The 13859-nt window shown below is 46.2% G+C and overlaps 1 protein-coding gene across 9 annotated transcripts in view; it reads right to left on the bottom strand.

Moving 5' to 3' along the window:
• Nucleotides 1–13859, bottom strand: part of CREM (cAMP responsive element modulator) — a 103804-nt gene that overhangs the window by 80046 nt on the left and 9899 nt on the right. For 5 of the 9 annotated variants that reach the window (XM_070429635.1, XM_070429496.1, XM_070429505.1 and 2 more), the window contains exon 2: nt 8237–8337. The exons of the other annotated variants lie outside the window; for them this stretch is intronic. In XM_070429635.1, coding sequence (XP_070285736.1) covers nt 8237–8280 — 44 coding nt within the window. In that variant the 5' untranslated portion in view covers nt 8281–8337. The remainder of the gene's footprint in view (nt 1–8236; nt 8338–13859) is intronic. 9 annotated transcript variants of the gene reach the window in all.

Below are 13859 nucleotides of genomic sequence, written 5' to 3'. Positions count from 1 at the left end.
TTGTGCACTGGGCCTCTAGTTTACAATAACTATCCTGAGTCATCAAGAAAAGTTTAACTATACCTAGTATAGTTTAAGCAAAAGGAGAACATATAACAGAATCCAGGATGATTCCCATAAAAAAAAATGCTTAACCCTTTTCGGTCCAACATGGAGGCTGACTTGACAGACCAGGCGCTAGGAGCAGGTCCAACATTGGGCTGAGGTCTAGTGAGACAGATAACTTCAACATTCAATCCCGTCAATTAATCTGGACCAGACTGTTTGAATTCCAAAAATAAAATTGGACCGCAAAGGGTTAAAAGGGAAACCTAATCAGGACCCATTTTTAGAGATATAATGAAAGACTTTATAAGTTAGTAATATTTTAAAATGTTTTACACATTAAAGTGTTTTTATATGATGCAATCACCTTAATTGTTCCCTTTTTCTACTAGGTCCAACCCAGAATTCAATCCTCTGCCCTTCTCCTTTTTTCAATCTACACATTTGGTACGGTGGTTAACTCCCAAATCCCTTTTATGCACAACCCCTCCTATTGGGCATCTACACCTAGAGTTTTCAGACACCTTTCCTTCCCTTCTATTCTTTTTTTTCAGTCAACACCATCACTGTCCATTAAGCTCCAAAGCTAGAATCATGCATCTATATGTGAGTCAGTACCACAAAAAAAAAAAAAAAAAACAATCCACAGTTAAATATCAGCTAAATCAGGATGCCACAAGGCCCTGAGCCTCCTAGTGAAGAAAGGCAGGAATGGAAGATCAGTTCATTCTTCTTGCTACACTTTGCATCATCTTATCTAACAAAGAGGAAATATGCAAATTGATCACACCATAATGGTCAAGATGGCTGCACCCATAGTAGAGGCAGGGATTCCGTAACACAAGATGGCTGCACCCACAGCGGAGGCCGAGTTCCCGTAATGAGCCTTAAAGAGCAATCAGCAGGGACCTGAGACTGCGCCCCTACCTCGTGGGGCTTGACAGGGGACCTCAGGCCGCACCCCCCACTTCGGCACCAGGCTGGGGAACCGCAGGCCACGCCCCCTGCGCCGGCACCAGGCCGTGGGACCTGAGGCCACGCATCCCCCCCCTCCCCCGGCAGGGCTTGACAGGAGACTTCAGGCTGTGCCCCCCGCCCAGCAGGGCTTGACGGGGAACCTCAGGGCACACCCCCAACCTGGCGGGGCTTGACGGGGGACCTGAGGCCACGACTCCTGCCTGTGGAGCTTTATGGAGAACCTCAAGGCGTGTCCCCCACCCTGGCCCAGGCCAGGCAACCTGAGGCTGCACCTCCTGCCCAGCAGGGCTTGACGGGGACCTCAACGCATGCCCCCTGCTCCGGCCCAGACTGGGGGAACTCAGACTGCGCACCACGCCCTGGCGCCGGGCTGGGGGACCTGAGGCTGCACCCCCTGCCTGGCGGGGCCTGACAGGGGACCTCAGGCCGCACCCCCTGGCCTGGGCCAGGGGACCTCAAGGCACACACCCTGGTGCTGGGCCGGGGACCTGAGGCTGCACCCCCTGCCTGGCGTACACCGGGAGACCTGTGCCCCCCCCACACCCTGCTGCCCAGCAGGGCTTGACAAGGGTGGGGCCGGATGGGTCTGGATCTTGCCCAATGGGGTGGGGCCAGCTGGGTCTGGGTCTCACATGATTTTGAGGTGCTGCGGGTGTGCAGGGACTTGACTCTGGGCCTCACGGTCCACCCCAGACTCTGACAGGAGGAATATTTTCATATACATTTTACTAATTTTCTTTCATTTCTGACACTTCTATTATAGAGAAAGGGCAAATAGCAATAATAAAACACTAGTGGACCGGTGCACGAAATTTGTGCGGGGGGGGGGGGGGTGGGGGGGGGGAGGGTGTCCCTCAGGCCGGCCTTCACCCTCTCCAATCTGGGACCCCTCGGGGGATGTCCGACTGCCGGTTTAGGCCTGATGTAGGATCGGGCCTAAACCGGCAGTAGGACATCCCTCTCACAATCTGGGACTGCTGGCTCCTAACCATTCACCTGCCTGCCTGCCTGATTACCCCTAACCACTATGCCTGCCGGCCTGCTCGCCCCCAACTGCCCCCCCACCGGCCTGATCACCCACAACTGCCATCCCATCCTGGTCTGATCACCCAAAACTGCCCTCCCCTCTTGGCCCCTAACCGCCTCTATCTCAGCCCTGCCACCATGGCTTTGTCCAGAAGAACGCCCGGAAGGTCTCCTGGGAGGTCTCCCAGTTTAATTAGCATATTACCCTTTTATTAGTATAGATAGAGGCCTGGTGCACAGGTGGGGACTGGCTGGTTTGCCCTGAAGGGTGTTCTGGATCAGGGTGGGAGTGCTGCTGGGGGGCAGGGCGGCCTGGGCGAGGGGCCTGTGGTGGTTTGAAGGCCGGCCATGCCCCCATTGGGGTGGGGGTCCCCACTGGGGGTGCCTGGCCAGCCTGGGTGAGGGGCTGATGGCTGTTTGCAGGCTGGCCATGCCTACCAGTGGGGACTCTCACCCTATGGGGGCATGGCCAGCGTGGGTGAGGGTTTGAGGGCCATTTTCAGGCTGGCCACACCCCCTTCAGGGTGGGGGTCTCTGCTGAGGTGCCTGGTCAGCCTGGGTGAGGGGCTGATGGCTGTTTGGAGACTGGCCACAGCCCCCAGCGGGGACCCTCACCCCAATGGTGGCCTGGACAACCTGAGTGAGGGGCTGAGGGCCGTTTGCAGGTCCCTCCCTCCGTGGCTGGCCTGGGCGACCCAAGGCTACTGCTAGCTCTGGCCTGCTCTGTGGCCGCTGCCCACAGGCCCCTCCTTCGGCAGCCAGCCCAGGCGGGCATGAAACTTGGCTTCCTCCGTCGCCAGGGGTGACCCAAGCTTCCCGCCCGCTCTGGCTGGATCCGTGGTCGCCGCCATCTTTGTCCCGCTAATTTGCATATTCCCTCCTAATTGATGTGGTGTCATAGAGGTACAGTCAATTTACATTTTTGTCTATTATTAGTGTGGATTTCCTCTAATTAATCCCCTTTTAATGTGCACGAATTTCGTGCACTGGACCACTAGTTAACTATACCCTCCTATCCCAACACTAGACCAGCAAGTTAGTTGGCTGCTCCTCACAACTGCTCCTGTCCATTCTAAGGACCATATGTCACAGACCACGGACCTCCCCCAAAAGCCAGGCCTGTGCAGCCATACCAGAATTACATCCATTAATACCTTACATTCCTATTTTCCCAGACAATGTGAAAGATATATGCCCCTCCCATTATTTCATCTTCACTCTCATAGCTAGTGATTCCTTTCCCCACATAATACAATTGCTCCTCCTATTTTCCTTCTACGCCTTTGTAATGCACTACCTGAAACTCCCAAAGCCTCCACAGCCCTCTTAAGAGTAGCTCATCTTCCCACACCTTATTAAGATCAGAATGTAGACTTGGCATCCTCTTTGATCCCCACTACTATTTCCCAGCTGTTCCTCCTCTGCTCCTTTGTAAAATCCCTTGTTCCCTCAAAGCTCACAGTAATTGGGTGTACCATCCTATAACTGGAGACTTTGGCACCTGACTCAAGAGCCTTCCTCTCCACCAGTCTGTGTTTTGTTCAACACAAAGGGAAGAACCCATCCCTCTCACCCTGATGCCTCAATTCAATGACTATCTCATTCCACTTCAGCTATCTACTTGAGTGGCTGGCCATACACTGAACCTTGTCTGTGTTCAAAACTGCTCCATCTCCGAAAAAATTATTTCTGACATCCTATTCTCCCACCTTACACCCTTCCTCAATAACTCCTACCACTCCTGTTACCCAACCACACTGAGATCTCCAGACCACTTTCTCCCTTCCCCACAGCCTATTCTATCTTCACATCCCACCCTATTCAGTTTGGAATCCATGGTTTCTCATTTTAACTACTATTCCAATACCCTAAATTCCCTCATCCCTTTTCCTTTTGTTGTATCTGTTTAGTAAATGCCAACTCAAGACAAAACCAATTCTGTCTCCTCCATGCCTGCACCAAGGCTGATGAATGATATTGAATAAAATTATAAAACAGTATTCAAGTTATTAAATTCATGGTTTTCAACCCGAAATGGGCAGTAATTTTATTATACTCCTAGCAAGCTTACTCTGTCATTCCTTACAACTATTTCAAGTTTTATCTCTCAAATCACTGAGCTCACCTACTATGTAAGACCTTGCTGTAAAGAAGTATACATAATACTAAATCAGCCTCAGCTAGTCCAAACAGAATTTATTTTTAAATATAAGAGAAAAATCCATTATACTCTTGCATTGATCACTACACATTTTATGGTAAAATTGAAGAAACAGAATGCTTCCTCCAAAATCTCACTTTCCATCAGTCAAATATTAAACACTAGAGGCCCAGTGCACAAAAATTTGTGCACTTGGGGGTCCCTCAGCCCAGCCTGTGGCCTCTCGCAGTCTGGGACCCCTCGGGGAATGTCCACCTGCTGGGTTAGGCCTGCTCCCCGGGGGATTGTGCCTAAGCTGCAGTTGAACATCCACAGAGCTGTTGAGGAGGCAGGAGAGGCTCCCACCATCGCCGCTGTGATGCCATCAGCCTGGCTTGTGGCTGAGCAGAGCTCCCCCTGTGGGAGTGCACTGACTGCCAGGGGGCAGCTCCTGCATTGAGCATCTGCCCCCTGGTGGTCAGTGTGTGTCATAGTGACCAGTCATTCCCAGTCTTTCTGCTGTTAGGGTCAATTTGCACATTACTGCCCTAATGGGTTTGGCTCAGTGGATAGAGCGTCGGCCTGCGGACTGAAGGGTCCCAGGTTCGATTCCCGTCAAGGGCATGTACTCTGGTTGCCTACACATCCCCAGTAGGGGGTGTGCAGGAGGCAGCTGATCAAAGTTTCGCTCTCATCGATGTTTCTAACTCTCCGTCCCTCTCCCTACCTCTCTGTAAAAAATCAATAAAATATATTTGGGAAAAAAAATTGCATGTGCACATTACCCTTTTATTATATAGAATAGAAGCCTGGTGCATGGGTGGGAGCCAGCTTGTTTGCCCTGAAGGGTGTCCCGGATCAGGGTGGGCAGGGGACCCCCAGCTCCCTACGATCGCCCATGCCACCCCTGCTCACAATCGCTGGCTCTGCCCATGCTCAGGCCTAACACTTCTGGCCAAGGCATTAGGCCTGGGCAAGGGACCACCAGCACCCCACTATCGCCAACTCGGCCCCTGCTCCCTGCGATTGACGGCTCCGCCCTAATGCCTCTCATCCAGGCATTAGGCCTGGGCAGGGGACCCACAGCTCTCCAAGGGACCTCCCGCTCCACCCCTTCCCAATCAACCGAATGGGTCCCCAAAGGCATTAGGCCTGGGCAGGGGACCCCAATCTCCCACCATCAGTGACTCTGCCCCTGGTCCCCATGATCGCTGGCACCGCCCCTGCCCAGGCCTAATGTCTTTGGCCGAGGCATTAGGCCTGGGCAGGGGACCCTCCCAGCTGCAGCTGCCCCGTGATCGCTGGCACCGCCCCTGCCCAGGCCTAACGCCTCTGACCGAGACGTTAGGCCCAGGCAGCAGGTACCCCCAGCTACAGCCGCCCCCCGATCCTGGGCTCTGCCCCTGCAGCTGCATCCGCCCATGCCCGGCTGCAGCTGCCCCCTGATCTTGGGCTCCGCCCCTGCTGCAGCCGCCCCCCCCCCACCCCCCCACCGATCATGGGCTCCGCCCCTGCCCGGGCCTAACACCTCTGGCCGAAGCGTTAGGCCTGGGCAGGGGACCCCCGCAGCTGCAGCTGCCCCTGCCCGGCTGCAGCCGCCCCCCGATTGTGGGCTCCGCCCCTGCCCGGGACTTACGCCTCTGGCCGAGGCATTAGGCCCGGGCAGCGGGGACCCCCAGCTGCAGCCGCCCCCCGATCCTGGGCTCTGCCCCTGCCCGGGCCTAACGCCTCGGCCAGAGGCGTTAGGCCTGGGCAGGGGACCCCCGCAGCTGCAGCCACCCTGCCCAGCTGCAGCCGCCCTCCCATTGTGGGCTCCTCCCCTGCCCAGTTCCCATCGCTGGCTCCACCCCTACTTCCCCCTATCACTGGCCAGTGCAGCAGAGGCGCAGGATTCTCTGATCATGGCTGGGGGGCAAGGCAAAGGCGGCCCTGGGGGCCGCCTTTGCCCTGCCCCCCGCTCTTAGCTCCCCCCTGGGTTTCCGATCACTGTCAGTGCCAGGGGGCTTCTTCCGTGCTTTCCCTTTTGCCTTCCTGCATTGTGCCTGCATATGCAAATTAACCGCCATCTTGGCTGGTGATTAATTTGCATATCTCACTAATTAGCCAATGAAAAGGGTAGCGGTCGTACGCTAATTACCATGTTTCTCTTTTATTAGTGTAGATAGTGTACTAAAAAATTAATAGAATAATATATCAATTAATTATACAATATTTTAATCTTAAACAGTAATTCTTATTAGAGAGAAAAGACTAATTAGTAAAGATAAATTACAGAATATCTAAAAATAAAAACATATAAGACAAAACAATAATAAACTAAAACAAACAAAAAAGTCCATTATGCACTATACACTAAAAGCAAACAAAATACTGGCAAACATTCCACAATTCTAAATAACAGATAAGGATTTGCTAAAGTAGGTATATTAATATTTAAACTTATGATTAACAATAGTAGCAACATTCTTTTCTTATAAAGATTAAATATTTCACATGAAGTCTTCTTTTTATTATTTAGCGAACTATTTTCTTTGATAGAAAAGTGAACCTTATCTCAATATGTTCTGAATATACTAGAACTCAGTTTAACGAAATATTAACATACCTATTGTTTTAAATGAATAGGATTCAACCATTAGCACATTTTTCAAAGACATCTCAGATTAACTACTTTATTTCAGGGGGGTGGGGGGTAGAACTGTATTTGTTTGCTTACTCTGTTATTTTCTAGGACATTAATAGAACATCTACATCATACTGCAATTATCCCCCAAACACCAAAGTACAACAGAATTGTACTGTTATTTCAGTACAACATAAATAATAGGTAGACAACTAGTAACAAACTCTCAAGAAATAAATACAAAGGAATATATTCATAAAACTAACTTTACAATTATAGAAATGCCAAGATAATTATGACCAAAGTTATTTAGGCATACCTATGTATCAAGAACACACAAGCCATGTAAGTAGGAGGCAAAATGAGAAGAAAAGGAAAAGCATTTTAAAGAAATGCTATCATAGGTACCTAGGAAAGTGTTCTTAAAAGAGAAGATAGGAACAAAGAAAGGAAAAGGAAACAGGCCAAAAATATCTGAATGAAAATAAGTCAAAGGCAGTTTCCTAGTTATAATTAAAATGTACAATTAACTAATAAACTTCCAAAATCTTAGTTGTATCTAACTTTAGAAAGACAAATTACACTGCAGAGCCCTACCCTGGTAAAAATTTTTTCACCTCTTTTAAAAACAAAACCCAGCTGGAAAAGGAAAATTAAGTTGTTTCTAGCCCTGGCCAGTTTTCTCAGTGGTTAGAGCATCAGCCTGCAGACCAAAGGGTTGTGGGTTCAATTCCAAGGCAAGGGTACATACCTCTGTTGCCAGTTCACGCCAGTAAGGGCACATACAGGAGGCAACCAATTGATGTGTCTCTCTCACATCTATGTTTCTCTCTCTCCCGCCCTCCAATCTCCTTCCCTTCCACTCTCTCTAAAAATCAATGGAGAAAATATCCTGGGGTGAGGATTAAAAAGTAATAATAATAAGTAAAGTTGTCTCTATTCTCTATTTCTAAATCGTTTTACAAAAAAAAGTAATAGAAAATTTATTTTCTTTTTAAAGCTAGATCCAACTGATGAACCAAAATGTCTCTGAAAGTAACCAAAAGAAAAGTTGAAAAATTCTATTTGGGTTTCTGTAAAATATTGGTAGAGACTTGGGCAAGGAGGGAGGAAAAGGAAAACTCTGTCCACATTCTTATAGATGGTCTCCTTCCTAACTGAAAAGGCCAGCATTTAGAATAAACTAAATGTGCATGTCCACTTACTCCCTACAGAATCCAATTAAGTATACAGTTGAAGATGAATTCCTTAATTGAATGGCTGAATAATATGGGTGCATATGGTTATATCTTATTATAATTATAATACATATACACATACACTTATGTATGTATACTTAAGTACATAAACTTATCCATTTTAATTTTAAACTCACTAAATAATATTTTCAAAACAAAAAAACAAACATATGTATATCCACCTACCTTAGATTTGTCTTAATATATTTTTTCCTGCCACATTTGTTCATTATTAAGACATTTGTAATAAATGCTTTGCTCCTTCTCAGTTTTCTTCTTTATGTATCCTGCAGTGAAATTATAATGTTGAATTGGGAGATCATAACATTTAATTTTTAAAAAATTAAAACCTCTCAAAACTACACCAGGAAAATACCCTAATTTCTGTAAAATTGAAAAAAAAACAGTATAGAAAGCTGAAAACAAGTCTATATTTTTTTCAACTTTAACTCTATTTAATTTTATGATCTTCTTAGGAAAAAATTTCAAACTCCTTAAATCATGTGCTATTTCTCAGATTCTTTTCTACTGAAGAGAAAGTAGTGCTGTCTAATTACTTAATATACACTATGCACTACTCATAAGTATTAGCTCTATTTTTATTTATTTTTTACTTTTTCAATCCTCACCCAAGGATCTATTTTCCAATAATCTTTAAAGAGAGAGTGGAAAGGAGAGAGAGATAGAGATAGAGATAGATAGAGATAGAGATAGAGATAGAGATAGAGAGAGATAGAGATAGAGATAGAGATAGAGATAGAGATAGAGAAATACTGATATGAGAGAGGCACATCAACTGGTTGCCTCCTGAACTCACCCTGACCAGGGCTGAAGATTGAACATGCAACAGGAATCCAACCTGAGACCCTTCAGTCCACAGGCCAACGCTCTAACCACTGAGAAAACTGGCCAGGGCTATGTTTAAATGGTAATAATCACTTAATAAACTGAATAAATCATTTTTTTTTCCTTTATTGATTTTTTAGAAAGAGAGAGAGGAAGGGTGTGAGAGAGGGAGAGACAAAGGGAGGGAGGATGGGTAAGAGAGGGAGAGAGAGAAAGAGAAACATCAATTTGTTGTTCCACTTATTTATGCATTCATTGGTTCATTCTTGTATGTGTCCTAACCAGGAATCGAACCTACAATCTTGGTGTATTGGGACGACACTCTAACCAAATGAGCTATACAGCCAGGACAAATCATTTTCTTAAATTTCACTTCACTGCAACAAATTTGTCAACCACTTTACATTTACCTTAAATCTGAAACTTGGTTTTGGCAAAGAATTTTAATTCCAAACAAAATATTAACGTTTATTTAAAATCTCCTTCGAGAGGAAGCAAGATAGTGGCATAGGTAAATGCCTATACTTGCCGCCTCCACAACCACATCAAAATTACAACTAAAATACAGAAAAACCATCATTCAGAACCGCCTGAAAGCTGGCTGAATGGAAGTCCTACAACTAGATTAAGTAAAGAAGAAACACATTGAGACTGGTAGAAGGGGTGGAAGCCGGAATGGGCTAGTCCAGTGGTCGGCAAATCGCGGCTTGCAAGCCATATGCGGCTCTTTGGCCCCTTGAGTGTGGCTCTTCCACAAAATACCACGTGCGGGCGCGCACATACAGTGCGACTGAAACTTCATGGCCCATGCGCAGAAGTCGGTTTTCAGCCTGGAAAAGTCTATTTTGAAGAAGTGGCGTTAGAAGAAGTGGGGGTACGTTCGCTGAGGTCGACCCCGCAGATTGAGGACGTTTTTAGCAAAGGCCAGCTTAGGAGTACCCTAATTAAGTTAATAACAATGTACCTACCTATATAGTTTAAGTTTAAAAAATTTGGCTCTCAAAAGAAATTTCAATCGTTGTACTGTTGATATTTGGCTCTGTTGACTAATGAGTTTGCCGACCACTGGGTTAGTCCAATACTCATATGTGCTGTTTTTTTCATCAGAAGGGCTATCTCTGGGGCAGATGCTGCCCATGAGAAGCAAGGGGTCCCAGTTGCACACCAGCCCACCAGCCCAAGGTTCCAGAGCTGGGAAGAGAAGTCCCCAAAACTGCAGGCTGTAAAAACCAGTGGGGATTGTGGCTGAGTGACAAGAAGGCTGCTGGAATCCTTGGTGTTCCTCTTAAAGGTCCTGCACTCAAACTTCCACAGTCCGGTTTCTTCTGACCTCCAGCACCAGGAGACCCAGAAACATACAGGGAGGAACTGGATTGTCTGGCATTTGAGCAGGAACTTGGGGACAGTTTTCTCTCAAACAGGGAGCTCACAGGGGTCATTGTTCCTGTGCTTTGACCTCCCCTGTCACAGGGCTGACTGGCAGGCATATCTGAGGCTCCATCAGCCTGGAGCACATTGTTTGCTCCACCTTGGGGATTCCCTGAGACCCCGTCCCATCCAATTTGCAGCCCCACCCATGCTGTTTGCAGGAGCTTTTCCATATGAATGGCCTGTCCTGGGTCAGGCTTCAGACTTTGCTAAAATCTGTCAACAAGCTACAGCTAGTGACAGCATGCCCCAAATTGATCAGTAAAAGGCCCAAGACCCAGCACTAGCACCAGCCTGCTTTGCTTCACCAGGGATTCCAGCAGCCTCCTTGTCATTCACCTGGGCAACTCCAAGCTCAATACAAATAGCAAATTGCAGGTCCCTCTGTAGCTCCTGCTGGGTGGCCCCAAGCAGTGGCTAACTTTGCATCTCCCTGGAGACCCCAGAGCCAGTGCACTTGGTGGACAGCTTCAGACCACAGCAGAGTAGAACTCTACACATCCACAAGTGACATATTCAAGGGGCAGATTCAGTGAACACCAAAACCCCACTGAATCAAGTCCTGCTCCATAGGGGTATTTCCTGAAAAGCAGCTCTCCCACTGTAGTCACAGCTGTTCCAAACAGCCAATAGGCCTGAAGGTCAACTCCTCCCAGTGACATCAACAGCAATCAAGGCTCAACTACAAGACTGTGCACACAGACCACACCAGGGTGCATCTGGAATGCCCAGCTCAGGTGATTGGAGAGACTGAGCCACTGGGCCCTACAGGCCACTCCACCAACTCCAGAAGACATAGCAGCTCTACCTAATACATAGAAACAAACACAGGGAAGCAGTCAAAATGCAGAGACAAAGAAACATGTCACAAATTAAAGAAATGGAAGCAAGCATACTACTGGATACAGAGTTCAAAACAAGTTATATGGTTACCCAAGGATCTTAATGAGACTTTCAAGGATCTTAGTGAAAATATCAAAGACATGAAAAAGGACCAGTCAGAAATTAAGTATACAATAACTGAAATAAAGAATAGTTTACATGGTTTCAATAGTAGAGTAGAGGATTCCTAGAATCAAACCAACAATTTGAAATATAAGGAAGCAAAAAACACCCAATCAGAAGAGTAAAAATAAAAAAGAATCCAAAAATATGAAGATAGTGTAAGGAGCCTCTGTGACAACTTCAAGCGTACTAACATTTGAATTATGGGGTTGCCAGAAGGAGAAGAGAGAGAGCAAGATATTGAAAATATATATATGAAGAAATGAAAGAAAACTTCCCCAACCTGCTGAGAGAAGTAGACTTACAAGTCCAAGAAGCACAGAGAGCCCCAAACAAGAGGATCTCAAAGAAGCCCACACCAAGAAACATCATAATTAAAATGCCAAGGATTAAAGACAAAGAGAGAATCTTAAAAGCACCAAGAGAAAAGCAGTTAGTTACCTACAAGGGAGCACCCATATGACTGTCAGCTGATTTCTCAAAGGAAACTTTGCAGGCCATAAATATTCAGTGATGAATAGTAAGGACCTACAACCAAGAATATTCTACACAGCAAAGCTCTCACTTAGAATTGTGGGTCAGATAAATAGCATCACAAATAAGAAAAAGCTAAAGGAGTTCATCACTACCAAACCAGTATTACATGAAATGTTGAAGGGTATTTTTTCAGAAGAGGAAGAGGAGGAGGAAGGAAGAAGAGGAGGAAGAGGAGGAGGAGGGAGAGGAGGAGGAGAGAGAGGAGGAGAAGGAGGAGTGGAGGAGGAGAAAAAAATATGAACAATAAAATGGCAACAAATACATATCTATCAACAATTGGATCTAAAAATCAAAATAAACGAACAAGAAAGCTAATGAACAAAATAAACTGGTGAATAAAATAGAATCAGAGGCATAGAAGCGTGGAACAGACTGATGAATCTCAGAGGGAAGGAATGGGGGGAGCAGAAAGAGATGAACCAAAGCTCTTACTGGACACAGACAGTAGAGTGCTGAAGGCCGGGGTTGGGGTGGGAACTGGCTGGAGGGGGACAATGTAGGGGGAAAAGGAGACATCTGCAAAACTCTCAACAATAAGGATTTTTTTTTAGGTCTTTATTGTTCAAAGTATTACATATGTCCCCTCCCCGCCCCCATTAATCCCCTCCTGCCCACCCCCAATTTTTTTTTAATAAAAAAATTAAAAATCTCCTTCAACCTATTAAAAAAGCTGTTTTAATTTTAAACACTCTAGCGATTTAACCCATTTTTTACTAATATATTTTTTAAATATGCCTTTGGGATGCTGAATGAAGTAAAATTAGCAACGAAAAAAGATAAAAGAATATCTGGGGTCCCTTATTTTAGGGTTGCAAAGGACAAATGTGCACATCCATAAGTACCTTTTAGGCATCTAGCCAGCTACAGCAGTGCTTAGTCACAGACATAGTACCTTCAGAGTTCCCTGCAGAGTGGTCCCCTCTAGGGTGGTGTTATACCATCCCAGTCAATTCTGAAACTGAGTTGCCCCACTTAACTAAGGGCACTACAGCAATGGTTATTTTTGCCACACCTACCCCCTACTCCAGTACAGGGACAATAGATGGTAGGGTGTTTGAACCAGGCTACCTACAACATGACCAAAAAGCAAACATGGTGCCACTCTTTCAGATTAAACTATACCTCTGATCCTATTTTATTCACCAATTTATTTTTCTCATTAGATTTCTTATTCATTTACTTTGAGTTTAAGATTCAATTGTTGCCATTTTATTATGCTGACATTTTACATGGGGATATTTCACCTTCCATAAAAATTGTGGCAAGGACCACTTATTTATTACAGAGTAATCGAGCCCTCGCTGGTTTGGCTCACTAGATAGAGCATCAGCCCGCTGACTGAAGGGTCCCAGGTTCAATTCCAGTCAAGGACAAGTACCTGGGTTGCAGGCTCCTCCCTGGCCCAGGCCCTCTTTGGAGCACGTGCAGGAGGCAACCAATCTATGTGTTTCTCTCACATCGATATTTCTGTCTGTCTTTCCCTCTGTCTTCCACTCTATTTAAAAATCAATGGAAAAATATCCTTGGGTGAGGATTTAAAAAAAAAGAAAGAATATTCGGCACCCATGATATATCAGGCCCTTGTGCTTGGCATCAGAGACACAAATAATAAAATGTCCCTGCTCTCCAGGAGCTTGCAATCTAATGAGGGAGAGAGATGATTAAACAAACAATAATATTATCTAATCTAATAAAAGACAAACATGCAAATTGACCATACCTTTGCTATGCCTAAAGCCACAGCCACCAGCCAATCAGAGCGACTATATGCAAATTAACCGAACCAAGATGGCGGCCGGCTGCCACAGAGCTGAAGCGAGCAGGAGGCTTGATTGCTCCAGTGATGGAGGAAGCCAAGCTTCCCGGCCGGCTCTGAGCTCCACTAAAGGCAACAAAGTTTCAATTATAGAAGATAAATAAACCCCAGATACCTGCTTTCAGCCGGCCGTGGCCACGGAGCTGGAGCAAGCAGGAGCTGGCTCTGAGCTCCAGT

Source organism: Myotis yumanensis, unplaced genomic scaffold, assembly GCF_028538775.1.
Source record: "Myotis yumanensis isolate MYYU_CA2020_CCGP unplaced genomic scaffold, mMyoYum1.0.hap1 SCAF_1, whole genome shotgun sequence".
Taxonomy (NCBI): Eukaryota; Metazoa; Chordata; class Mammalia; order Chiroptera; family Vespertilionidae; genus Myotis; species Myotis yumanensis.
This window is presented reverse-complemented; position numbering and strand designations above follow the sequence as displayed.